This window comes from Molossus molossus, unplaced genomic scaffold (genome assembly GCF_014108415.1).
Source record: "Molossus molossus isolate mMolMol1 unplaced genomic scaffold, mMolMol1.p scaffold_m16_p_18, whole genome shotgun sequence".
In the NCBI taxonomy this organism is placed as follows: Eukaryota; Metazoa; Chordata; class Mammalia; order Chiroptera; family Molossidae; genus Molossus; species Molossus molossus.
In genome coordinates, this window is record NW_023425353.1 from 59398036 (window position 1) to 59424537 (window position 26502).

At 52.5% G+C, this 26502-nt stretch overlaps 2 protein-coding genes across 7 annotated transcripts in view; one reads left to right on the forward strand and one right to left on the reverse strand.

Moving 5' to 3' along the window:
* TRAK1 (trafficking kinesin protein 1) overlaps positions 1–6666 on the forward strand; it is a 103693-nt gene extending 97027 nt beyond the window's left edge. For all 6 annotated transcript variants that reach the window (XM_036266408.1, XM_036266409.1, XM_036266405.1 and 3 more), the window contains 2 exons: positions 1248–1350; positions 3923–6666. In XM_036266408.1, coding sequence (XP_036122301.1) covers positions 1248–1350; positions 3923–4721 — 902 coding nt within the window. In that variant the 3' untranslated portion in view covers positions 4722–6666. The remainder of the gene's footprint in view (positions 1–1247; positions 1351–3922) is intronic.
* A 10365-nt stretch (positions 6667–17031) lies between these two features.
* Positions 17032–21923, reverse strand: CCK (cholecystokinin). The gene is made up of 3 exons (XM_036267530.1): positions 21873–21923; positions 20658–20873; positions 17032–17210 (listed from the first exon to the last, which is right to left on the reverse strand). Exons 2-3 carry the CDS (start codon positions 20869–20871, stop codon positions 17077–17079), a joined length of 348 nt encoding a protein of 115 aa, XP_036123423.1. The 5' UTR covers positions 20872–20873; positions 21873–21923; the 3' UTR covers positions 17032–17076.
* Positions 21924–26502: the final 4579 nt, after the last annotated feature.

Consider the following 26502-nt stretch of genomic DNA (forward strand, 5'->3'; position numbering starts at 1 on the left):
CAGTCTGCGTGTCTCCAACATTTTTTTGTTTGTTTGTTTCATCCGGTTTCCGGCTGTTGTTTTTAAAGACACAGTCACTCGTGTGTGGATCTGTGGGTCTGGAACACCAGTCTCTTCTGTTTTGTCTTTTCCTTTTTGTCGAATCCAAGAGAAAACGTGCCATAAAGAGCTGGAAGATTCTCATTCACAGCTGTTTGAATCTTCAGGGTGCTCATGGCCTGTGATACTCTAATCCGTTTTCTCCCAGGAGGTCTCTGGGGGCTGAGCTGCTGCAGGGGCCGCAGGCTGGGCGGGCCGGGGGGAGGACCCCAGGACTTCACCGTGCATGCGACTTGGAATGGCATCTTTTTTTTTTAATTTTTAATGTTGGAGTTATGAACGAGGATGACCTCTGCAATCATGATGTCTCCCGTAGACCACACTTACCGATCACTCGCCAGCCTGCTGATGCATGGTCCTCCCGCTTCTGTGATTTCCTTTGCTCCCGCTCACGGTCTTCAGCCGCCTTAGCAGTAACTCTCTGGACCTTTAAAAGGAAATAAATTGAGGGTAACGTGTTGCCGTCTCATTTGCGTTAAATTCAGACGTCCTAGAGATGGCAAGAAGGCAGCCCGGGGTGGGGCAGGTGCTGCCATCCTCGCTGGGTCTGACAGCACCGCACAGAGGGCGCTGGGTCTCGGCCGGTTGTTGCTGAGGCGGCTGAGACCTCCTGTCCCCCTGCCGACCACAGAGCGACAGTAGTGGAACCAGCCTCCCCAAGTCAAGCCCCTTTTTGTGTGAACAGAAGAGGGAGCTGTGGGAACGTGCCCTGTTTCCAGGGGCGAGCGCCCGTCCCCTCCCTTTGGCAGAGTTCGGCTCCCCTTTGCCAATGAAAAGAAGTGCAAAGCAGCAAAGACAGAAGCCGATTCTGACCTCTGACCAGGGAAACCAAATTTACCCCACGGGCCCCTTGGCCCCTCCAGCTGGATCCACTACTGGCCCAAGAACGCCGGAGGGGAGCCCTGGCCGGACTGGGCTGGGAGCTGGAACTCGGTGCTCTGCACGCCAGTGCTCAAACGTGTGGTTACTACTGAGGAACCACCTTCGATCCAGAACATTCGCGTTTCACCGTCCTGGCCCAGATCCGGTGAACAAGGTGGCTCGTTGCTTCTTGCATCTGTTGAGGGCTGTGCTGGACTTTTCCTTCTCTCGTGGGTGTACTTGGATGCAAGAAACCTGTTTTGTCCCCTGCCCCTCCCCCAATGCAGCACACCATCCTGGGAAGTGCATGTCACAGACCAACTCCACCTTCACCTTCACCACCTGCCGCATCCTGCATCCTTCAGACGAGCTCACACGGGTCACGCCAAGGTAAGGGTGAGCAGGGGTGGGGTGAGGTGGGGGCTCTCCCTGCGAGACGTGATGTTGAGGAAAACCCAGGTAGAGGGGCTCCTTCCACACCGACCCTGGCAGCTGCAGCATCTCGTAAGCACCTGCAGGCTCGGTTCTGGGTCCCTCTCATCTTTTGACTTGAGGTCCCTATTAACTCAGATCCACGCAGACACAGAGACCTGGACCACCTTTTGTTGCCCTTTTAGTTGGTCCTGGAAGATGCTCAGGCTTCTGCTTCACCAGCTGAAGCTGACACCCCACGGGCCAAGTCAGTTGGCTTTTTGCCCCGAAGTCTCCCGGTAGAGCGCGGAGTTCCTTCCCAGACAGGAGTTACTGAGCCTCGTGGCAGCCCTTGTGCCCTGCTCTAAATGTCAGGAACCGTGCACCACAGCTGCACTGACCGAAATGACAAATTCGAAGACCGGACCACGTGCCCGGCGTGGTCCATTTCCCCCTGGTTCCTCCGAGAAGCAATAGACGTTGGCGCCATCTGGCGAGAGGACTTGTGTGGCGTGGGGTGGTCCGCACGGCCAACTTTAGGCCTTTCGGAGCGTCAGTGAAAGGCAGTGACCCCCCGGCCATTTCCCCTGTGTGGCCAGATGCCGGGGGGTGAAGGTAAAGCCGCGAGGGAGGGCGGCGAGCAGGGCAGCTTGGAGGGAGCAGCCGCCCCAAGGAGCGCCTTAAACTCTGACTGCCTCTCCGCAGGTCATGTGATGAGGACGACGAAGCAGCCCCATGCCCTGTTGAGCTGAGAGGAGATGTAGGGCAGACAGTGAGCCCACGGGCGAGGCAGGGGGTGAGCACACGCCAGCAGTGCCTGCCCTGGCCGGGCCCGGTGGAAAGGGCTGTGTGTGCACGCGTGGCCGCCACTAACCCGGGACTTAGGCGTGGCTGTGTCTCTGTGGTTGTGCCTGGCTAACTCGGCCTTGATGGCGGATGCCCCTAACCCATCTAAAAGCCCCGGTCGAGCCGAGCGCCAGCACTAATACAGGCCTAACCGAAGTTCTCACCAGAGGGACCTCGGAGTTTTAGCTTGTCTCCTCCGACGCCCCGAGTCCAGAGAACCTGGCTTTCCCCGTCCTGATAGGGAGATTGCGCTTCAAACCGCGGGACAGGGCTTCCCGGGGAGAGGCTGGCGCCTGGAGCCCTGGGACCCCAGCCTTCGCCATCCACGGGGCGTGCCAGGGACCGGAGAGCCCGGGCAGTCAGAGGCAAGAGAGGGCTTTTGCCTGAGTTTGAAAAAATCGCAGCTCAAAACAAAATGGAAACTCCCTAGGATTGGCGCTGGAAACAGGCTGTTCGGTCCAGAAGCGTCTCCCCCTGTGTTCGCAGGCCGGCACTGTGCAGACTTCCGCCTGCCCCTAACCTTAGGGATCCGCTGTGGTTTCTGATCTCGTGTTTCTCCACGTGCCCCGCCCCTGAGCTTGTGTGGGGTGGGCCTGTTCTGTGGGCCTCACCCTGGGCTGACGCCTCAGCGGTGAGGTCACCCGTGAACGGCACCTCCCCGGGGTCCCTGCTCTGGTCATCCCAGGAACCTCCAGAGCGGGCCCCTCCTGCCCTTTCCCTGTGCTGGTGCTTTGCCCGAGGTATCTGGTCCTTCCCCCGTCAGGCTGAGGAGAGAGGGCCCTGTCCCCAGCTCCTGGGCACCCCAGCTGCCCTGCTCCCAGGGGCACCTGCAGCCACAGCCAGTGCCTGGGTGGCACGGGGCAGGTCTCATGAGACGGGGCGTGTGCTCCTGTCCCAGCTGCAGTAGCAGCACAGGCTCCGGGAGGTGTGGCCGCCCCTCCTGGCGCCGCTGTTAGAAGAGGGTCCCGCCAGTCCGTTAGGCAGACAGCCGGGCACTGCCCCTGCTGGTCCTCACGCTTTCTGTCCCAATCCTGACCCCAGCGTCTGGGGCAGTGTCCTCAGTCAGCACCGCACGAGGGGATGTAGGAATCGTGGCTTTCCTTTAGTGACCGGTGGCACGTGCCCGCTGCGCCTTCTCTGCAGCTCCATGGACGTGGACCTGATAGCACAGTGTGGCTTCCTCTGACCCCAGAACGCCACTCATCGAGTTAGGGATTCGGGCGACCACGGGGAGGACTAGAGGCCGCACCCAGATCAGCTCAGCCGTGGTGTCGGGACCTCTGACCCCGGGGAAGGAGGTGGGGAAGGAGCTCGGGGGTGTGGCTAAACGTGGTAGGGAAAGAAATCCTGTCACAGGGCTTCCTCCCCCATTTGGGTTTGAAACCAAGGTCTTCCACTTGCTAGCTGAGTGTGCCACTGAGTAAGCCACCTGACCTCGGAGGCTGTCCCTCACCTGCAGGGGGACGGTCACATGCACCCTGCGGGGCTGAGAACCAGGCATCATGTGCAGCTTCCTGTGACCTGAAACCACGCCCCACCTAAGGGAATCCACGCCCCCAGGGGAGGGGAGGGCTGGCAGGGGAAGAGGCCTCCGGGGAGCCTGGGCCGGGGGTGTCTCTTGTCCCCTGCAGGACACTGGCCACTGGCCCTTTCCTGGTGCTCATGGGCCTTTTCAGATGAATGACCTCTTCTCTTTTCCTATCAGCCTTAACGCGGCCCCGACTCCAGCTTGTGGCAGCGGCAGCCACTTAACGTCCACGCCAGTGGCCACGCCATGCACTCCCCGGAGACTGAGCCTGGCCGAGTCGTTCACTAACATCCGCGAGTCCACGACCACTATGAGCACGTCACTGGGGCTGGTGTGGCTGCTGAAGGAGCGGGGCATCTCCGCGGCTGTGTATGACCCCCAGAGCTGGGACAGGGCCGGCCGGGGCTCCCTCCTGCACTCCTACACCCCCAGGATGGCTGTGATCCCTTCCACCCCACCCAACTCGCCCATGCAGACGCCCACCTCTTCCCCACCCTCCTTTGAGTTCAAGTGCACAAGCCCTCCCTACGACAACTTCCTGGCTTCCAAGCCGGCCAGCTCCATCCTGCGGGAGGTGAGGGAGAAGAAGACCGTCCGGAGCAGTGAGAGTCAGACGGACGTGTCTGTCTCCAACCTCAACCTCGTGGACAAAGTCAGGAGGTTTGGCGTGGCCAAAGTGGTGAACTCAGGGCGAGCCCCCATCCCCACCTTGACTGAGGATCAGGGACCTCTCCTCTGTGGGCCCCCGGGCCCAGCACAGGCCCTCGTCCCCGGAGGCCTGGGACCCGAGGGCCTGCCTCTCAGATGCCCCACTGTCACGAGTGCCATCGGCGGGCTGCAGCTCAACAGCGGCATCCGAAGGAACCGCAGCTTCCCTACCATGGTGGGGTCCAGCATGCAGATGAAGGCCCCCGTGACTCTCACCTCGGGCATCTTGATGGGTGCTAAGCTCCCCAAACAAACTAGCTTACGGTGAGGGTGGCAGGGGGCCCTTCTGCAGAGGAGACCAATCATGTCCTTGCTCCCTCGCTCCCCTCCTGCACTGCGCCCTCCCTCTCCCCTCCTCGCCCACCCCTCCCGAGCTAGACAAATCAACCTCGTGCCTAATGGGGGAAGAGTGGAGACTTTGTAAAATGTGTACATAGGACTTGGACACCAGTATCCACTTGCCCTTTCTCCAGTTCCCACGGCCAGTGCCCCTGCACTGTCATTGCTCTCATGAGGACTTCACCTGTGCTGGGGGCGGGGCAGGCAGGTGTCCTCTCTTCTCCTTCTGCCCTTTGAAGCACTGAAACCCCAGGGCGTCCTCACCCAATGGATAGGAAACCAGGGAACTCGTGGCTGGCTGCCCGTGTGCACGCTGTGGGCGGTCTCAGCACAGGGCACAACGGCCCACCCCCTGGTGTCGTGGGCAGCTTGCCTTGCCCTGCCCACCTGTAGGGTGAGGAGCCTCTGCCCGGGGCCGCGTGCACTGACGCTCTCCGGACTGGAGAGCTGTTCTTTCCTTCATGGGTGGCCCAGCTCCTTCGAGACCTTCATCACTCTGCCTCGGTGGACGGTCGCTTCTCTGAGGTGTGACTTTTTCTTTCCCCGCCTTCAGCCTGAAGTCATCCTTCAATGTCTTGCAACCAGCTGTCAGGCCAGACCTCTGACCCGAGAGAGAACGTGTTTACACTCCCGCTGAACTTCAACAGCCCTGGCTGTGTCCTGTTTCCTTTTCTACGTTTAGAGGCGGGGAGTAGAGGTGCCAGGAGGGACGTCCCAGGGCATGTCCTCTCTGTGGCTCTCTGACCCCACTCGCAAGCAGCCAACACGCCGCTAAGGGGATGGGGATTGTTTCTAGGACCCAGGGACACAACCAGACTGAGTAAGACCAGACCCACGACAACTTCAACAGCATTGAAAGGAAAGGGGACAGGGGAAAAGGTTGTGAATGAAATCTGTCAACAGTCAAGGGCAAAAGAACCACCACCAAATGTAATACCCAACTGGTTCATGGGAGAAACCAGGCTCTGGCCTGTGGCTGGGTCCAGTCCTTAACACTGAAACCTCGTGTCTGGTCCACGCGCTTTCACTTCTGTGGTCTTTCGTGGCAGCCATTCGACCCCCCACGTTTGCCCTCTCGCTTTAGAACAGAGCAGTCACCACAGATGCTTCCTTCCCCTGAAAGGCCCTGTCCGCCGGTGTCACGTGTATCCTTAGGAAGATAGAGGTGCTTGTGAGACGACATGAATGAGCGAGGGGGCCCACTCCCGTTGCTGTCACCGACTGAGCGTTGAACTTTTATTTATTATTTATGTGCTGTATTTCAAACAAGCATCTTCTCTCCAGCTCCGGGCACCGCGTGTCTGTGGCATTCCAGTCCAAGCAGGTCATTTATTTATTCTAATCTGCAGACTACAGTGTACCTCATGGTGTTCCATGCCCATTTGTTCCCGACATCTATGTGAGAATAACATCACATGCAAATGAAATGTCCATTTTGCACCCCCTCCTCTTCCCCCCTTGGCAAAGGCCGTGTCATTCAATCGAAGGAGTATAACCTTATGTCCACTGAAGATCCTGTAAGAAAGCCCCTAGGAGCAAGCCTCAGTCCCACGATTTCAGACTATTTATTCTGTGAACACAAGGATGTTGGTCAGTTACATTTTCAACGCTCCTTGTGGCTGAACTGTGTGCACTCACGTCAAGGACGCACATCTTATCTGAATGTATTTTCAAGCAGTAGGTAGAGTAAAAGGAACATGAAAACCATGGACTGAATGGACCACTTTACATATTCAGAGAGAGGAGCCACCCATCATCACAAAGGAAACACCAGTGTAAAAATCAACAATTCTGAGGTTTCAGTATTTAGTATAGTAAATAAATGATCAACATCAGGCAACCACTATCAAAAGGTGTGTTGTAGTGCATCAAAAATCAACAATAAAATTTTATTTGCTAATGAATATCAATAAAATAAGTTCAAATGATGGAAACCACGTCAGTATTCTGATTGCATTTTTAAATCTTTTTCATTGATAGATGACCTCTTTTAGATAAGACTTGAAGGTTTTCATCTCTTTGGGAGAAATTAAAAGCCGTGCAGCTCTTTACATACTGTCATGTCTGCCCTCTCTTTTAACATAACACTGTACTTTACACAACTTTCCGATCAGAACCTGAAGCTCTTCCCTACTTTTCAGGGCTGCATACTATTCCACTATGTGCACATACCCACAGTGACCAGTATAGACCAGTATCCGATAGCTGGGCATTGAGTTAATTCTAATCTTTTGCTATCACAGCACTGTCGTGAAAAAAAACTTGCATATATGTAATTTCCCACATATGTGAGCACATCTGAGCCTTGATAGATGTTACCAAATTGCCCTCTCTAGAATTGTATTAAGAGACTTTTAAAAACCAAACATGGTGGAGGCTCACCAAATGGAGATTTATGAGAAAAGGATAAAATAAAACATCTTCTGCCACCTCAATATTCGGAAGCAGTGAAATGATGCAAGAAAACAGTTGGTGGTCACGTGTGGATTTTATAGCAGGAGCTACCATTTGGTGGCGGTGTGACCTTGGGCAAGCCACTTCTTTGGGTCCTCCATTTTTTAACCTGCAAAATGGGCACAGACTCAGGGATAATTGGTTGATCTACCACGTACCAGGGGTTGCTGATGGTGGGGATCGGACGATAAACCAATGAGCAGTGTCTCTAGTGGAGTGTGCCTGCAGCCAGGTCATAGGGGGAGACGACACCCAGCACAGAAACATGGCATGACGAGGGCTCTGCAGAGAATTAAAATAGGGTGCTGCGAGGGAGTGGGTGGCTACTTTGGGCAGTCAGGGAAGGCCTCTTAGGGAGGTGGCATTTGGGTCAACCATGTGAGATGTGGCGCAAGCATTTGGGCAGAGAGCAGCTGGTGCCAAGGCGCAGAGGTAAGGAGGTTTTGGTGTGTTTGAGGAGCAGAGAGAAGGCCCTGTGGTGGGGCATCCATAAAGAAGGAGAACACCATTGTGGCAGAGAAGCCATGGCGGTCACCGAATGGGCCATCTGGTCTACCTACGTATTACCCAGCCATGTAGTGGGCAAAGGCACAGGACAAGTTCTGGCCTGTGGACTGTGAGCAGAGAAGAACCCACGTTGTTCTCTTCCCCAGAAGCCACGTGTTGAAATGGTGGTGTCAAAAGGGTGACACCCTGGGTCTCCGAGGAACCGTGTGGACCAGATTCCCTACCAACCCACATTTGACATGTGATCGAAGGAGAAACAAACAGTTTTTGTTAAGCCAGGGAGTCTTGGGGAGTGAACCCCCAGGGTGCAGCTCAGGTGTCTGTGTTTACCAAGCCCTTTAGGTGATTCTGGGGCTCCCCTAAGTGAGAATCATTGTGCTAGACCAAGCAGAGCCGAGGTGGGGGTCCTGTCATGGGAGGGCGGGGCTCCTCCCCCACCCTCTCCCTGTCGCAGGGGCTCAGAAGGCCAGACAGCTGCAGCCGCCTCACTTGAAGCCGCAGGTTTGTCTGCCCAGCTGGGGCGGGGAAGGCTTCGAGGCCAGGTGACCCTGGATCTGGGCTTCAAGGACGGGCAGAATTTGCCAGGTGAGAGAGGCATGCCAAGCAGAGGGGAAGGGCGGGGAGGAGGAGTGGTCAAGGACCCTCGACTGCATTCTCGCCCTTCCTGACAGAGTGGTGACAAACAGAGGGGAGAAGAGTTAGAAAACTCACCGTTTTACAACCACAGAACCCACAGAACTCACTCATTTCCACCAATGGGTGCTAAGCCCACTGGGTGGAATCTGTTAGGTGGCAGGATCTGTGCACACGTGGTGTCTTCCCACAGAGCGTGTGTTCACTTTCAAAGGCTGGGGGGAAGGTACCTTTGCAGTGGAGAAACCTGTCGTTGCCACTTTGACAAGTCATCACATGTACTGTCACCCACGTGGGACGAACTAATGCCAGGTGCCGCCTCCTGTGTGATGTGCTGGGAAGGACATCACTTCCATGCTGTGTCACCAAAAAAGGCACAACTTGAGTCCTGAGGATGACAAATTGCCAAAACCAAATTGAGGGCCATTTTATAAAACAATGTACCTGTTTCCTTTTAAAATGTCAATGTCTCAGATTCAATTCCCGGTCAAGGGCAGGTACCTGGGTTGCAGGTTCCATCTCCAGCCTCAGCTGGGGGTTGTGTGGGAGGCAACCAGGCAACCAAATGACATGTGTCTCTCTCACAATGATGCTCCCTCCTCCCCCTCCCTCCCCCCCCCACCCGCCCCCCGCTCTTCCACTCTATCTAAAAATTAATGGAAAAATATCCTTGGGTGAGGGTTAACAAAAAACACACACACAAAAAGGGGAAGGTATGTGAAAAGAAGCCCTCAAAAGGTGGGAAGCACCCTAACACTGTATGTTTTGTAAACTATAAAAAGAAAGGCATCCTTTTGTCTCTTGGCCGTGGCAGGAGACTGTGCGAGGTGATTTGGTTTCTCCTCCATGTTCTTTACTGAATTTCTTCGCTTATATCCAAGGCCGCCCCCGCCCAGGGAGCCCCACCAGAGGGCGCCGTGGCCCAAGGGGAAGTTGTCAAAGAGCCATTTGGAGGGACCAGGAAACAAAGATGTCAAATTCTTGGTTTTTAATTACGAGGGGGGAATAAAAGCTGAGTATATGTTTCTATATATAAGACCCCAAACTAGACTGAGTGGTGAGCACACAATAAAGTATACAGATAAAAAATTTTTGCCCAGCCGATTTGGCTCAGTGGTTGAGTGTCGACCCATGCACCAAGAGGTCGCTGGTTCGATTCCCAGTTTGCAGCATCGATCCCCAGTAGGTGGCGTGCAGGAGGCAGCCTATTGATGTTTCTCTCACATGGATGTTTCCATCTCTTTCTCCTTCTCCCTTCCTCTCTCTCTAAAAGTCAATAAAATTTTTTTTTAATTTGCAATGTATGCCTGAAATTTATATGTTATTAACCAGTGTTACCTCAATAAAATTAATTTAAAAAATTAAATTTACCCTAAAAAAAAAAGATTTGGAATGAAACCTACCAAACCAGTTTTTCTTTTTATTGGTTGCTCCCTCTCTGCTCCTTCCTCAGGCCAAACAGCTTCTCCAAGGAGGCACATGAAGAAGGGAGCTGGAGAGGGTTCTGACCCACGACCACGACCCACGACCCACAAGGCACGACCCAAGACCCACGACCGGTAGAGAAGCCTGCACCTTTGCTGTCCCTGGGCCAACTGCAGGGTCTTGGAAGAAGCTGCAGATGGGTCTGGGGATCCAAGGACAAATCGGCTAGTTTCACAGGGGGTGGGGGCAGAGAAAGTGGAGTGTCCCTCAACCTCACCCCAACACAGGGCAGTGACCACATGGGGCCGGGAGAGTAGAGGTGGCAGCTAGCAGCTGGCCCCCGACAGATGTGGGACTCACTTCCAAATGTCCCTTAGGAGCACACAGGTATGCCCGGGGGCCCTTCCAACACGACAAAGAAAATGGACGGATGCCTCCCCTCCAGCTCACAGCAGTGCCGCCCGGGACAGAGAGACGCTGGTGGACTTGGAAAGTTATTCTGAATTATCTGAATGGACTGGGAGCTCATAATAGAGATCAACTCGAGATTTAGAAAAACATAAAAATTACTTTTTTACACATTTGGCTCAGGGCTGGGAAACATCATACCCTGGGAGAATTTATTTTCCGTGGCCAGTAGAGGGCACTTGGAGACAGCAGAAGCCCTGAAGGAACCGGCCTGAGCATCCAAGCCTACAAGAGGGTGGGTTGGCTTTTCCCTGCAAAGCAGTTCAGGCAGGTGGCTTTGCCTAACAGAGGCATTGAGGGAAGTCACCAGGCACGGGCTCGGTTTGCCAGGTGAACTTGGCGTTCCAGGCCAAGGGGCAGTATTCACACAGGCTTGGGGTGTAAGTGAAGAAACTGAGCGGAAAATGGAGAGGAGACACAGGAAAGCAAAACATAGTTTACAAAACATATTCTATACTAGGATGTCCCCACCTTTGAAAATCAACCCACCCCTTTTAATGCTTTTTCCTTGCAAAAATAATTTTTACTCTTTGCTTTTCCCAGAGACATTTGGAAGTGAGCTGGAGATATCACGCCGCCTCACCCTTTAATACTTTCGCCCGCATCTCCCAAGCTCCACTCGGCCACGGCGCACTGAAGGAGTCCAGGGTGCGAGGAGGTATCTGCTCAGCAGTACTTAGCCATTCACCCTGCCCAGCACCCAAGGTTTAGGCCAACGCTGCTCTGAAATCCCAAAGAACTAAAAACCAGAGAAGGAAAGCAGGGCCTTTAGCTTAGACCAGCAGCACAGAGCTCAGCAATGCCTGGAAGTAAGGGCATCCAGGGGAAGGAAGCAAGACGAGAACCTGGGGTCCACCACGAGCCGGAGGGGACAGAATTCAGCCGGGTCTTCTAGGGCCAGGCAGCGGCAGCGCTGGGGGTCACTGGTAGAGGTGATTCACAAGTGGCAGGCCAAAGTGTAGGGATATGGTTCAGAAGAGGAAAACACAGAGTTGTGTGTTCTCCTGAGCCCTGAGTCCTGCCTGGGGCCCCTGTTAGTCACCTGTGACACTAAGGCCCAGTGTAGCAGTGGCCACAGGCAGCCCTCAACTCTCCTGGTTACCTGACTTCCAGCCAGCAGTGGCCTACGTCACCCTTGGACCTGTGACTGGAGAAGCAACTGCATCATGTGCTCAGCTGTTCTGAGTAGCTGACCCGAGTTCTGTAGAAACTAGAGAACTGACTCACCAAAGAAATGAGTTGCCTGACTCAGGACCTGGGTAGGAAGTTACCTCCACCCCCGTTAGGTGGTGTCCAGGCTCTGGCCCCCTCTGAGACTGTCCTGTTGAGGCTGGAGTCCTGACCAGCATGACTACACAGGGCCGACGAGAGACGCTTAGCCAGGTGTCACCAGCCAGCCGAACCTGAGACTTCACAAACATGTACAGCAGACTTCTCATCTTTCAGGGGTGAAGGACTGGTTTGTTTTAAATCAATCTATCATGGGCCAGGTCTCTTGTAAAATACAATACCAATGATTCACAGGGAAAACAGAATAAAAAATATACAAAACCCAAGACCAATTTTTAAATTACATTCAAGAAACATTAAGTTACATTTCAAGAATAAAAAAAAACCACAAATATAACATAAGGGGAAAGAAAAGAATTATGAAAAGACTGCATGTTATTCATTGAAAGTGTGCATAGAATATTGAATACAGAGACTCACAATTACGCTCAACTGGCTGTTCTGTAGTCGTAATGAAATAAGAAGTTTTCCATATTAAACACGTTATGCTCACTTTGAATGACTACTGGGTATCAATATTACAGTTCACCCTAGTTCAGCCAGAGCTGGGACTCTGGCATCAGTCTGATTCTGCGGTGAGCCTCTGTCCGATGCCACCTTCTTTCAAGAAATCTCCTTAACTCCCAATTTTGGCTCATGGGTCCTCGTTATGCAAGCAGAGGCACAGAAGGTAAAGGTGGGGAGAAACTGATTTGCTCTATCTCCTTCTTCAGGTTCAAAACACAAGATTACACGCACTTAACAGAAATGAACATTTTTACTTATTTGGAATTGTTTTCCCTTTTAATTTTCCTCCACTCAAATCTGGGAAGCATCTGGTGCTCACTAATTAGAGGTAACCATAGTTACCAAGGCGTCTTCAAATATATCTACGTGTTCTGTTTTCCAGTTTTATTCCAACTAAAAGCACTTCGCTTGTCGGTCGTCTTGTTCTCTCTTCGGTTTTATTGGTGATCTTCCAAGCCCTGGGGCCTTTTGGCAGCCATATGAAAATTTCAAAATTAAAATAATAGAAACCACCCATTCTTAGACAACAGTCCCATGTCATTGATTTTCTGGTTTGGACGTTTCAGCTCACTGGGTTGGATAACCAGCAGGTTCGCCAGGGGAAATGAGTCTGAATCTTATGGGTCTCCATGTGGGCACAGCTGGTACCCAGAGGAGCAGTTTTCTAAAAGCTGTCCACTTGGGGGCACTGTCGTCCTCTGTAGGTGGAAGCAACTTCTATTTCTCCAGTTAGGTAAGTTCCTAAGAACTTCACTGGTCCCTGAGTTCCAATTTGCGACAGTGGTGATTAGATGTCACTTAGATGCTGACTCCCTGGGCAGCTGCCTGGCTGGCCTCCCCCTTAATTCAGCCAGTTCTGCTGCTCTGCTGTCTCCCAGCCTCCCAGTATTGCCTGTCATAGTCTGGGTGCAGTAAGTCCTCACTTAACATTGTCAACAGGTTCTTGGAAACTGCAACTTCAAGCAAAACGATGCACAGTGAAACCAATTTGACCATAGGCTATTGCCATACACAAGAATTAGTTCCTACGGCAGATTCCTGATCTCAAAAATATCACCAAACTTCTAAATAAAAACCCAACACACTTCTAATATTAAGCATTGAAATAAATGTGAACTCTACATACATTTAAGAAAGATTAGCCCTGCTGGTGTGCCTCAGTTGGTAGGGCATTGTCTGCACACCAAGAGTTGCCGGTTCAATTCCTGGACAGGGCACACGGCTGGGTTGTGGGCTCAATGCCCAGAAGAGTGTGTGTAGGAGGCAGCCAATTACTGATTTGCTCTCACATTGATGTTTCTCTTCCTCCCTCCATCTCCTATCCTCTTTCTTTAAAAATGAATTTTAAAAAATTGTTTAAAGAAAGATTAGTGAAAATAAGTAAGATGATTCATTTCCAACCTGCTTATTCCAATTCAGGGTCTTGGGTGACCAGAGCCTCTTAGGCAGCTCAGGGCCCAAGGAGGGAACTAATCTGGGTAGGACACCCTTCCATCATAGGATGCACTCACACTCACACACACACACTTACACTCACTCACACACACACACTCACACACACACTCTCATACACACACTCACACACTCAGACTGGGACAAGTTAGACACGCTAATTCAGCCAATTGTACATCTTTGGGATGTGGGGGGAAACCCAAGTACCCAGAGAAACCCACACAGACATGGGGAGAATGTGCAAACTCTACATAGTCAGTGGCCCCTGCAGGAAATTGATTTTTTTTTTCTCATCAATTTTATAACAAAATGACATTGAATGAAATGGAACCAAAGAACAGTGTAACTTCTTTGAAAACTGAACTGTTGAAAGAAAGAAAGAGAGAGAGGGAGAGAGAGAGAAAGAGAGAGAGAGAAACATCGATGTGAAAGGGACACATCGAGTGGCTGCCACCCGCACGACCAACCAGGGCCGGGAACAAACTGCAACCAAGGTATATGCCCTTAGCGGGAACCGAACCCGGGTCTCTCAGGACCGCAGGCCGATGCTCTAACCGCTGAGCCAAACCGGCCAGGGCTTATTTTTCTTTCTTTGAAATCTCTCTACTTCTGGATTTTAACTCCAGGAAAAAAAAAGGCGGGGGGACTGGATGTGTGTGTGTGTGTTTGGGGTGAGGTGTATTTTAAAGTATACTGTCACTCTCATGGATGGTATGCATTTTACCTGCCATTTGTGTGTGTGTGTGCATGTGCGTGTGTGTGTGTATGTGTGCGTGGCCTGTTTTCCAATTTCTCATCCTTATGTCTATCTTTGAAGGACACGGAAAGGTCGCTGAACCTGTTTTACCTCTCTGATTTTTACAACAAATGGTCTGATTAAACTGCTTCTAAACCAATCTGTAACCTAGGAGCAGGGAATCCAGAAATATTTTTTCCTTACTAATTGATTAATTAATTAAACAAATATTTTTTGAGCACCTACTATGTGCCACAAACTGGAAATGTAGCAATAAACAAAACAGACAAAAAGCTCTTCCCAAAGGAGCAGACATCCTAGTGGGTGAGACAGAATCAATAAACCGATAGATAGATAATATAATTCCAAGTGATGTTATATAAGCATGAGGAAAAAAGTAAAGCACAGAAAAGGACAGAGAGCAATGGAGAAACTGTTTTAGAGAGATTGATCAGGACAGTCCCTGAGCAGGTAATGTTAGAGCTGAATGAGCTGAGTGGTCCAGTCATGCTTTTTAGAGGAAGAGAGAGCCAGGCAGAGGGGATAGTGGGTGCAAAGGCCCTGAGGTAGGAGTTTAGTGTTTTCAAGGAATGGCAAAAAAAGGCAATGAGGCTGGAGTGTCATGAGGAAGTGAGGGGTGGTGGTGAGAGTAAAGGCCCAGAAGTGGGAGTGATGATGAGGCCGTGGGCAGGAGGTCTGTCCAGGGAGAACCTTGGGTATGGTGGGGAAACCAGGGCTGGGACTCACTCATTTGGGAGTCTCTGATCCTGATTCTCTGAGAGAATCACAACTCAGAGCAGGAGGCAGATACCAACAGATCAATTACAGATCAATTTAATAAATTCTTTCAGCCCGGGGAAATTAGCAAGGCAATATTTTTTTTCTCCTTTGGCTTGACTCCTGATTTTTTTTTTTTTTTTATCCTCACCCGAGGACATTTTTCCATTTTTTGCACAGATAGAGTGGGAGGGAGAGAGAGGAAGAGAGAGAGAGAGAGAAACATCAACGTGAAAGAGGCACGTCGAGTGGCCGCCACCCGCACGACCAACCAGGGCCGGGGACAAACTGCAACCGAGGTACATGCCCTTAGCGGGAACCGAACCCAGGTCTCTCCGGACCGCAGGCTGATGCTCTAACCGCTGAGCCAAACCGGCCAGGGCTGGCTTGACTTCTGATTTAACTATCTTCAGGACTAGCAATAATTGGAAGATGCTGGGAAAAAACAACAACAATATGCTAATGTGGCTCCATCTCAAGCTGGAAATCTAGCTAAGTGGTCAAGATGCTTTCCTTTCTCTCTTTAAACCTGAGATAAGAAAAGAAAAAAAAATGGTGTTCCGCATTTTTGTTTGTTAAAAGAATAAACATAGAATTTCTCCCAACCTCGGCTTCCTTTTACCTGTGCCTGGCTGAACCAGGGAACAAAGATGCCGCTGGGTGCCGAGGTTGGGGTGCATGGTGTAAAGATCCCCTCACTTTAGAGGAGAGGTGTATTACAGTGAGGTTTGGGTAAAGCAAATTTTGGGAAAGTGCATTCTGTCCACCCTGGGGCTGCTTGCCACGTTGAGACTTGCGTGGTCACGGGTCAGGCAGGCCGGCCTCTTAGGCCAGGGGTTCAGAGGTACCGGCAAGTGCAGGGACCGCCAGGCAACTTGTTTCAGTCTGAGCCTGGCAGGGAGCTAATTCCCGAGGGCTGCGGGTTCCTTGCCAATTCATTGAGTGGCCTTAGGCCAGTTTCGTATCCAGAAACCGAGAGTGGGGGTAGAGGAAGGGTGGGCCGGGCTAGAATGATGGCGGTAGGTTTTTTCTTCAGTTTGTACATTAACACAGGAGCCTGCAGAGCAGCCCTGGAGGGGCAGAGCCCAGGGTGCAGACGGGAACGCTGGAGGGGGCGTGGCCTGGGGTGGAAGCCCGCGACCCGAGGGCGTGGAGAGGAGCACCGGGCGGGGGGGAGACAGGAGGAGGAGAACCGAGGCCAGGGAATCAGGGCTGTCCCCAGGCCCCCTGAAAGCAGAGCTGGGGAGCTGCTGAGAGGCTCGCTCAGAAAGGACGAGGTAGACCATTCCGTGGCCAGGTTCCCGGTCCCTTGTCAGCAGGTGGCACGGACCGCAGCAGGGCACGGCCATTAGAAAGGGCTCACCCTGAGTTCAGCGTGGGTGTTGCGTGAGGGTCAGGGGAAACGGGTCTTAGGTTCACTTGCACCCCTGCCCGGCAAGCTCCATCGGGTCCCCTCAAAGCCACACTAACCCCCACAATGCTAATGCGGCTCCGTGTCAAGCTGCCACTCTGGGCTTTACCCTGGCAAATGGGCTCACTCCAAGCAGGGCAGGTTGTCTTCCTGCAGTGGTGCCCAGCTGGGGCCCAGGAACGGGGTGGCCAGGCCTGGGCTGTGCAGCGGGGACGTCAGCTCCCACCCCGCCCTCATTTCTCACCCCCGTTTGGGACCATCTACAGCGGGGCTCCCCCTGGGCACTGCACGGAGCCCTCCGCCCTCCGCCCTCCGCCCTCCGCCCTCCGCCCTCCGCCCTCCGCCCTCGGGAGACACAGGGGACAGGGCGCAGAATGAAATCACTTTAATAGCATAGCAACACGTTAGGACCAGGAGTCACGGATGAGAGAGACACTCGTCTTCCATTTGTACAATCCCGCTGAGGTGCGTGGCTGCGCCAGGCAACCTGACAGGTTTTTCACATTGAGAACTTAATAAATAGACGCTTAAAATGTCAGACCTCGGAGACAATGAGTTGAGTGTGATTGTTGTGTTATCCGCCTCCTGGGCGGCAGGGGGCGCTCGGCGCGGCCCGACCAGGGCCTAGGAGGGGTACTCGTACTCCTCGGCGCTGCGCCGGCCAAAGTCCATCCAGCCCATGTAGTCCCGGTCGCTTATCCTGTGGCTGGGGTCCCGGCTCTGCAGGTTCTTGATCATGGACATGCGGCCCGAAGGAGCTGCAAGGGGCAGGCAGGGAGGAGACGGCCGTTACACCGAGAACACAGCGGGTTAACTCGTGGAGGACAGTGCGACAGGCAGTAGGGACGGTGCGCCTCCCGAAGGCCTCAGAGAGCCCTGCAGAGAGGCTGCTGGGCCGGCTCAGAGGAGAGGGACCCGGGTCTGTGTAACGGGCTGGAGGCCCGTATTTACCAGCCGTGGGCGTGGTTCTGGGCCCCCCAGGATTAGGTGGATCCCTGACTCCCGGCCTTCACAGCTGGGACCTGCCTAGGTTTTCCTTCCTCCCCCAGGGGGTTTCCCCTTAGCAGCTGGTCCTCCGCAGACACAGCCGCCAACCAAGGCCTCCCCTCGCTATCCCTGAGCACACCTGACTCCTGTGCAAGTAAGGACAGGAAAATACTGTGCGGTTGGGATGGTTTAAAAAAAGGGAGGGGGGCGTCAAGTCTTATTGCTAGATAAATACTGTTTAAAAATTATTAATTTGAAAGTCACCTTCTTTTTAAAAAGTCATGTTAATAAAGGGGCACACTGTCAGCCCTGGCCGTTCTGCTCAGCGGTCAGAGCGTGGGCCCGCGGACCACTGAGCCTGGGGTTCCTTTCCGGTCAAGGGCATAACCTTGGTTGGGTTGGTCCCTGGTCTCACATTGATGTTTCTCCCTCTCTCTCCCTCCCTCCCACTCTATCCGAAGATAAATAGAAAAATATCCTGGGGTGAGGGGGAAAAAAGGCACACTGTCAGATTCAAAACTCAGCACATCAGTAACACCCGAAGGAGGTGGGCAGAGAGGTAATAAAGAGGTCATTGAATTCAGCCATTTTGACCAAAATGCAATAACTGACCCTGAAGCAGCCCTTTGGGATGGCAGTTCAGTCCTTAGGGACAGGGTGGCTCCCCTGTATCTCAGTGTATAATTCACATTGAGTGAGCAGGGACACAAAAGCGTGCTTTATCCGATGCATGTGACACAGTCCTAGCCCAGAGATCACAGACAGCAGCCTCCTGGGTAGGAACACAGTATAAAGCCTTTTCTCATGCAAACCAAGGAGTAAGAAAAGTCCCTCAGGGACCTCTATGGGCTAAGCCAAGGTGGCTTCAAGAGTAGAGGGATGAAGGACCTTTCCAGTGGTTCCCATCGTATTGGGGGCCACTCTGTCCCCACTGTTTGTGATGCTGGCATGAGACTGCCCTTGCCAACTCCTGCCCACAGGCTGCACCGAGTCACACTATGGCTTACTTATTGATAAATGACCCTGCAGAAGCAGTTACTCCTAGATAATTGGTTGTTGGTGGGGGCCCTGTGTTCAGCCATGAAGCTGCACTTATTGCACATTTGATTCCCCCATTCTGCACACAGTTCTTGCTCACGTTGTGCACACTTGCCAAGGCTTTCATTCACTTCCCCACACTTGAGTAGAGACTTGCAACTGATTCACAGAATTGAGCCTGGCTCCTTTAAACTTTCACACCCAGAATAATGGGCGGTACAGCTGGGAAGCTGAGAGACATCCAGACCCTATGGAGAGGGCAGCCCTTGGACAGACTCTGCTCTAGATGTGCAAACTCGCATAGGTTACACACTCTTCTAGAAGCTTCCACACTGACAAAATGAAAATACTAGGACTTATTGTGCAGGGCTGCTGTGAGGACGAAGACAGACAGGCAGATGTGGTACCAGGGCTTCGCTGGGCATGGGGCGGGTGTACACTACACCCCCATCTCCCCAAGGGGACTGCTTCTCCTCGGATCACCGATAGCTCTGCAGACCTTTTCTAATGCCAAACTCGGGAGCATTGCCCGAAGAGTGCTTTATCTCCTTCAGAACCCTGAAGCATAACATACACTACCGCTGAGTAAAATATCTGATATGCTCTCAAAATATGTCAAATAGTCAAAGAAACTGGATAGTATTTATGTGGGCAAATATTCATTCTTGGTTCATATTTGTCAAGTAGAAGAGTATGATTCCAGCTAAGATGTGTGAGATAAAGTCCAAGGGTCAGTTCTCGGGAATGGTTTGATGACCAACTTCCTTCCCAAGAATTCTTTCTTGTGTACCCTTCCTGAAAGAGGGGAGGAGATTCCAGATTATGGCTCGATGAAAAGCCAAGGATATTTCCGACTGGCCTGGCTGAAGTTCCCACATCTAAGGCCAGATATTTAAATAACATTCAGACGATCACTAGGAACCTCAAACATTTTCTAACTTTCTTTGTCTTCTGATTGGTATTTCCACCTCTTTCAATTTAATTAGCAGGGAAGTAAAACAGAAGATGGTAGTTGGGACAATATCCCAAAGAGAGGAAGAAATTTAACAAATCATCTTCTGTTCCTCCTAAAACTACCTGCTCAAAAAGGTCCCGGTCTCACCTTCGCAGAAAACTACAGGAGACTCTTCTCTAGTTTTCTCCCCGGAGCCAGGGGCCACAGTTCAAATCCAGGGCACGCCAGTAGGTTAAATGAGCCTCATGGGAAGGAGCCCACCTCCACCCCTGCCCACAATGTTTGCCGTGGTTTTACTGTCCAGCTGTGTTGGTTCAATTTAGCGCACCGCCCTACAGAGTGGTGTGTTCACCGTCGGTGTCAGTGTGGATAAAGTTGATAAAAAGAAAACCTGCCCCAGTGCCAGTCACAATTCCTTGGGAGCCTAAAAATGGATGAGTCTCCCCATGAAACACACCAGGAGTAGAACTCTAGCCTTCTCCCCTCTTTTCAGATGAGACTGTCAGGCCCATGAAAGGGACAGGGCTGTCTGTAAGCCACTCGGCTAGTGAGCTGCTGGATCACCTATTCATGGAGGAAGACTTTGATCGGGCTGCAGTTGGGAACATCTCTCCAAGAGCAAAATCACAAACACGTCTCTTGTTGAGTAATTATGTTAAATCACTGCCAAGAACTCAAAACTGCTACAGATTCTTATCTCCTGTTACAGACTTTAGTGAAAACTGACACATTGTCAACTTCTTTTTAAACTGTGGTAGTCAGTATTCAAGCATTCTCAGCATTGATCACTTTCTGCCAGAGGGTTTCCAAATGCCAATATCTGGGTGGCTCCTGGTTCCTTTGCATTTACAGAAGAGGCTATTTAGTGGATCTGTGAATCCTTTATGAGTCAGTAATTTGTTCAGGAATTATCTTTTAATGTCTCCATAATGTGGTGCTGCACTTTAATAGCAACACCATGCCAAAAATTAGTTTAAAGAATACTTCTTAAAAAGGTTTCCCTCCATCCTCATTCTCAGTTTGCTACAAATGAGGTCCGGAAACTGCACTGCCCTGCACAGTGTAACTCAAGAAAGAAAGAAAAAGTGAAAACCTTTCAGCTTAGTGCCGCCTGTGTTCCTCCTGAGAGTATACCCACCTCCATCAGCAAGAAGCTAGATAAGAGGGTCAGGATTGGGAGCCCCCGGTAGGGATAAAGTGGGTAGGACTGGGGACGCCTGGGTACCTTTCCGGGCCTGCTGGATGTATCTGGCCAGCAGCGCGCCCAGGTGCGCTCGGGGCTCGCCTTCCACCCTCTGCACTGCCCTCAGCTGTCTCCGGGGCGCTTCCTCGTTCCGCTGCGCCGCAGGGCCTTCGGGGTCTGCGGGAGGCACCGGCTGCGCCAGGGCGCCCGCCGCCAGTGCCGCCACCAACACGCACAGGCACACACCGCTGTTCATGGCTGCGGAGAGCAAAGGGAGCGACTGTGAACGAAAAGGTGAAGCAGCTATAGGCCCTCCCGGAGGGTCGGGGCACCCGGCATAAGTAGAAGGGAACTCGATGCAAACCCGCGACGCTCCAGACCCGCCAGGCTGGTGCAAGCACCAGGGTTCGCCAAGCGCGGGCTGGAGCCCAGTGGCCCATAGGACACGCGTCGGGGCACATCCCGCTTGTCTTTTGGGTGAATGACACCGGGTGCCTGGGGGCGGACAGAGACCCTGACTTCTGCCCTGTTGAGCAGAAGGAATGTCTTCTGTTTCCCTTTAGTTTGAGGAAGTGTTTGTAGACCGTCTTTCATCTCCCAACTGCCAAAGCAAGAGGTGAAGGCCGTGTGGACATCTCCCAAAGGGGATAAGGAGCTGGAGAAATGAGACCCTGCAGAGCGGTAACACCTTCTCAGGCAGCTAAGGAGCTTTCAATGGGGGAGTAAGTGGTGAGAAGAAAAGAGAAGCACAATTTTAAATGTGGGAGCAATAAATAAAAGCCATGTTTCTAAAGTTTCTTCAAGATGTAAGCAGGAATTGGCACAAGCAGGGTTTGGGGGGAAAATTCAGGAATATGGGCTCGGTTCTCCATGGTTGGCCAAGTTCCACTGCATTTTAGATCCGCGAGCAAAGAAACCACATATCCCCAGAGCACTGTGCTGCAGTGTTCAGAAAGATGAACTTAAACCTTAAAGCCTCTGTCAAGTGCTGCTCCTGAGTCCCAGCTGGGCAGTAAACCCGTGCGCGCATCCCAGCAAATGCGCACCCCCATTGCCTGCACGAGAACAAAGGCGCTCGGCGCCCCCCGCCCCAGCCCTCACCGGTATTTCTGACCGTCGGAGAGGTCTTCCAGAGTTGTCCGAGAGAAGACACAAAACAGAAAAACACAGTGGAAGGGGCATAAAACTGAAGACCACGTTCTTCAGAGACGCTTGGCACTTGGACTCCCCGCGGGAGAGCGGAGAGCGGGAACCTACCTTCAGAGTAGGGTGTCGCTGGCTTCGCAGTTCTCTACCGAAGCAGCGGGGAGCAGAGCCAAGTTCGGAGCGGGGAGCCCGAGGCAGCCCCTTAAATAGCCCCGCCCGGCCCCGCCAGCCAGTCATCTGTGTGCCGAGCGCTGACGCAGACCCGCAGCAACACGTGCTCAGATGGCGGCTGCTGGGGGGACAACCGATTAAAGGGCTCCTGGAAGAGAGGGGGCGCTGGCCCAGCAAATCGGATTAACCCCTCCCTGCGGGTGTCGGGTGCCCAGCCCCCTCTCTGTCTGGGAAGTTTCCTTCCCCAACTCAGTCCAGCGCCCTTTCCCTGCGGGCCCAGCAGGGAGCTCTCCAGGGTGGGAGCCTAGGACTCGGGGTCTCCTCTGGGATGAGAAACTGCCCGCGTTTAGTCCTCTTTGGGGACACAAGGGGCCAGAAACTGGGGGACACTGGACGGGGCTGCGTGTGAGCAAAGTGTAATTCTAAGAGTAAGGGGGTGTCGGCCCCTCTGAGCACCCCAGGCTGCTGCTGGGCTTTGGACCAGTGCGTGGTCTCCTGGGGAGGCAGGAGGAGTCTGCACTTGCTTCCCAGCCCAGGAAAAGCGCGAAGGCCAAGCGTCCCCGGGGCAGTGAGAGGGGCCTCTACACACAGCTGGAGAAAGAGGGGGACACCTTCGGGCTTTGCTCAGACTTTGGGGAAGGGCTGGCTTATCTTCCGGACCGAGTTACCTCCGGCCCGCGCTCCCGCGGCGCTGTGGCTTCTCGTCGCCAAGTGGCGCCAGTGAGGGTCCCGCAGAGCCCCCTCTCCTTGAGCCCGCGGCCAGCCGCATCCACCCCTCCCACCTTCCCGAGCACCTGGGCGCTCACAGCCAGCCCAGCCCCGCCAGAACTCGGGTTGCCCAGCTTTGAGGTAAGACCTCACCCTCCCTCTCTCACCCGCCCGGAGCGGATCCGGGAGGCCCCAGGGACGCGCCGCCCCTGGCTCCGAAGCGGCGACCCGAGCCAGCGCGCTGAGGGTGTCTACACTCATCTCTGCTCCGAAGTCTGCTAGCTGGCGCCCTAGTTCAGCGTCCCTGCAAGGGCTCTGCCACCCCGTTTCACCGGCCGCAAACAGGAGCGAGGGAGAGCGGCTCCCGCCCCGGCTTCTCCGCGGGCCCCCGCCACCCCCCACCCCAGCCTGGGACCTGTGGGTCGCTACCCATCCCACGGTCCGTCCCGGGGCCCTCAACTCCTCCATCCTTTCCCTCATGGAGAGGGATTTGCAGTGCTTCTTTCAAAATCGGAATCTGTACTCAGCTGTGGGGGACCCAGGGGTGCTGGCGTTGGGGGTCCCGGTGCGGGCAGGGGTGTGGAGCTTGTCGAGGAGATTCCTCTGGTTACCACCACCACCCACCCCTTTCTAAACCCCAGAGGCTGTTGCATTTCTGCAACCCGGAGGCAACATTTTTGCAGCAGAGCAGCTGGTTACATGTTTCCCAGTGATTTCCCCAGCAGGCTGCTCAAGTTTGCATAGTCAGTTGGGGAAACTAGTTTTATCTGTGATGGTGGTGAAGACATGTCTGGAAGCGTGAATTTGTTATAGAGCAGAATCACCCAAAGGGCTTACTCATACACAGCCAGTTTCTGATTCAGTAGGTGTGAAGTGAGGTCTAAGGATCAGTATTTCTAACAAGTTCCCAGATGCTGCAGCTGCTGGTCCCCTGAGCACACTTTGCTATAGACCAACCATTGCTATAGATCTTCCCTACCATGAGCCAGTTCGTGAATATTCCCTCCATCCATTTAATGAATATTTATGGAACACCTGCTGTGTGCCAGGCACCGGGGTGCAGTATGAACAGGACTGACCCTATAACGGGGAGCAGAATAAACAAGCAAACAAACACCCCAGGTGATTCAGATGTATTTTGGGGGTGGATCCCAGAGAAAAGATGTGATGAGGGGAGCAAAGGAATGAGGTTTGGGTTTTAGAAAGAGAGGTCTGGTTGGGATGTGGAAGGTGTTCCAAGGAGGGGGAGGGGGACAGTAAGTCAGGAACTGGTTAAGAGGGCCCGGGGATGAAGAGGAGACTCAAGACAGAATAGTATTTGGGATAATAAACCTTTATGAAACCTAGTAATTATGATAAAACATACTAAACATTATGCAAATCATAAGTGTTCATCAGAAATAATTTAAAAGGTAAATAAAAATAGAGAAAAGAAGACAAATCCCTCCACCCAGGGAACATTTACGTGTTCTTGAACACTTAACCTATCAGTGTTCAAGAAACAGGTAGAGACAACGAGACAGGTGACTGAAGCTGACCTTGAGGTTCCAGGTGGGGAGACCAGGGTGGCTGGTGGAATATTACCCAAGGTGGGGAATTCAGGAGGAAAAGCAGGTTTGGTGGATGTGGGTGGGTAAGTGAGGGGTCTAATAATGTGACTGAGCTCATGGATGGGCCAGGAGGAGGTTGGGAACCTGAGCCCCAACCACAAGACAGGCACTGGAGGGCTGGCCAGAGTCTTCGGGGACTGCCTAGGAGGGCAGTTAGAATGGGTGGCACCTCGCCCTGGCCGGTTTGGCTCGGCGGTTAGAGCGTCGGCCTGCGGTCCTGAGAGATCCGGGTTCAGTTCCCGCTAAGGGCACGTACCTCGGTTGCAGTTTGTCCCCGGCCCTGGTCGGTTGTGCGGGTGGCAGCCACTCGATGTGTCCCTTCACGTCGATGTTTCTCTCTCTCTCTCTCTCTGTTCCTCTCTCTGCCCCCCACTCTACCTGAAGGAAGAATGGAAAAATGTCCTCGGGTGAGGATTAAAAAAAAAAAAAAAAAAGAATGGGTGGCACCTCTAGGCAGACCCTGGAGGTTGTGGGTGGTGGAAAGGGAGCTGGCAAGGTTGTTGGAAGCTGGAGGAAGGGCTCCTGCAGCAGACCTTGTTCATTTACAGTGAAAACGTAGCCACATCCCTTCCAGGACGGGAATTCTGAGCAGGAGTGTGTTATAGAAGATCCTCTGGGAAAATAAAATGTTAAAAAGGGGTCCGAACTCCTTGGCCATAGTAATCAGTTTCCCTTCTTAACAGGTGTGAGGATACTAATAACTCTGACCATTGTTCTAAAGCAAGATGGGCCCAGGGCCCACGGTTTTCCTCATAATGCAGGTGCATATCTGCATTAAGGGAAATTCAGTCATTCACTAAAACGTATTTGCCTCCAGAGGCAGACGCTTTTGGTCCTTTCCACCACAGCTGCAGATGGCTGGTGGTTTTGAGCGCTCAGACAGCATCCCCAGCGCGGCCTCCCAAGAGCCCCTCTGCACGTCTGTGCCTCAAAGCCCAGGCCCAGCAGAGGTGTATCCTGGCAGTACAAGGGTCTTCACCCCACAAGGACAACACTTCACCAGTGGGGATGGGAACCCGAGTTTCCTACCCTCTTAATGGGACCATTCCAGAAGCTTCTCAAAAGTCATTTGCCTACAGCAGTGACCTTGATAACATCCATTCCGTTGGCTTTTGCCTCCTTCCTTGTCTTATCATTTCTGCTGTCTGGGGTCATCTCCCAAATAAACTACCTGAACCCAAGACTTTGTCTGATTTCAGGACAATCCCACTACGACACCAACTGTTTATCAGGCATCGCTGAGATAAATCAGGGAGCAAAACAGGCAAAATCGCTGTGCTCATGGTGCTCCCATTCTAGGGGCAGTCAGACGCTACACAAGAGTGATAGGTAGCACATGCCACAGGTCATGGATAGGCACCCTGCTGCGTAGAAGGTAGAGCAGGGAGAGGGTCTAGGAGGCCTGCGCACGCAACATGCTTGGGGTCCCTGACGGGCTCGCTGATATGAGACCTCACTACCTATACTAATGAGAAAAAATGGGTTTGCTTTGCAGTATAAATAAAGACAAGAGGATGGCTCTTATCTTGTTTGGAGGTTGTTTTTGTATTTCACCAAGTACGAGATAGTAATTAAATTTTACCCTGAGCCACCCTCTTGTCTCAGGAAAAGAATAGAAAAGGGCAGTGCCCTCCTGTCCCCTCCACAGCCTCCCACCTCCTTCTCACTGAGAGAGATGTGCCCACTGGGACCTTGATGTGGACGGTCCCTGCCTTATGCAGAGGACCAAAGGCATGGGAACCATACCCGCACAAGGCATTTGAGAGAGTAGTGGTGAGAAGAAACTTGTGACTGTTGACTGGTTTTGTAATCTAGAAATTTCCATCTGACTCTGGGTGAAAAGAATTTAAGAGAGGTCCCCTTAGAGTTGAAACAGATGTGACGGTTTCAACATAGATTTTTTTTTTAAGCCATGGAAGGATCTCAAAGATGCAAGTCCATTTTGCATTTGTTGAAAACTGAGTGGAATTTCCAGGGACATACTAGAACCTCCTAATTTATTATTCATAGAATTTAAACTCGTTACAAGTGATCCCCATTTTAAGGAGGTCAGGAGACTGTTTGCTGTAATTAGAGATGTATTTGTTTAAAGATTTCTATTCCGGGTCTTGAGTGTTTTCTCTCGAACCTGTACTAGAAATGCCGTTCTGTCTAGACCTTTGCAGAGTCCCGCATAGCCCATGGCGTCTGCCGTGTAGGGGACGATCCGACAGGAAAGGAAGAAGACCCCGTGTTTGTTGCGAACAGTGTTT

Coding starts and splice junctions, on each gene's coding strand:
- CCK (XM_036267530.1), bottom strand. CDS start 20,871: ATGAACAGCGGTGTGTGCCTGTGCGTGTTGGTGGCGGCACTGGCGGCG. Junction 17,211..20,657: donor CATCCAGCAGGCCCGGAAAG/GTACCCAGGCGT, acceptor TGCCCCTTGCAG/CTCCTTCGGGCCGCATGTCC.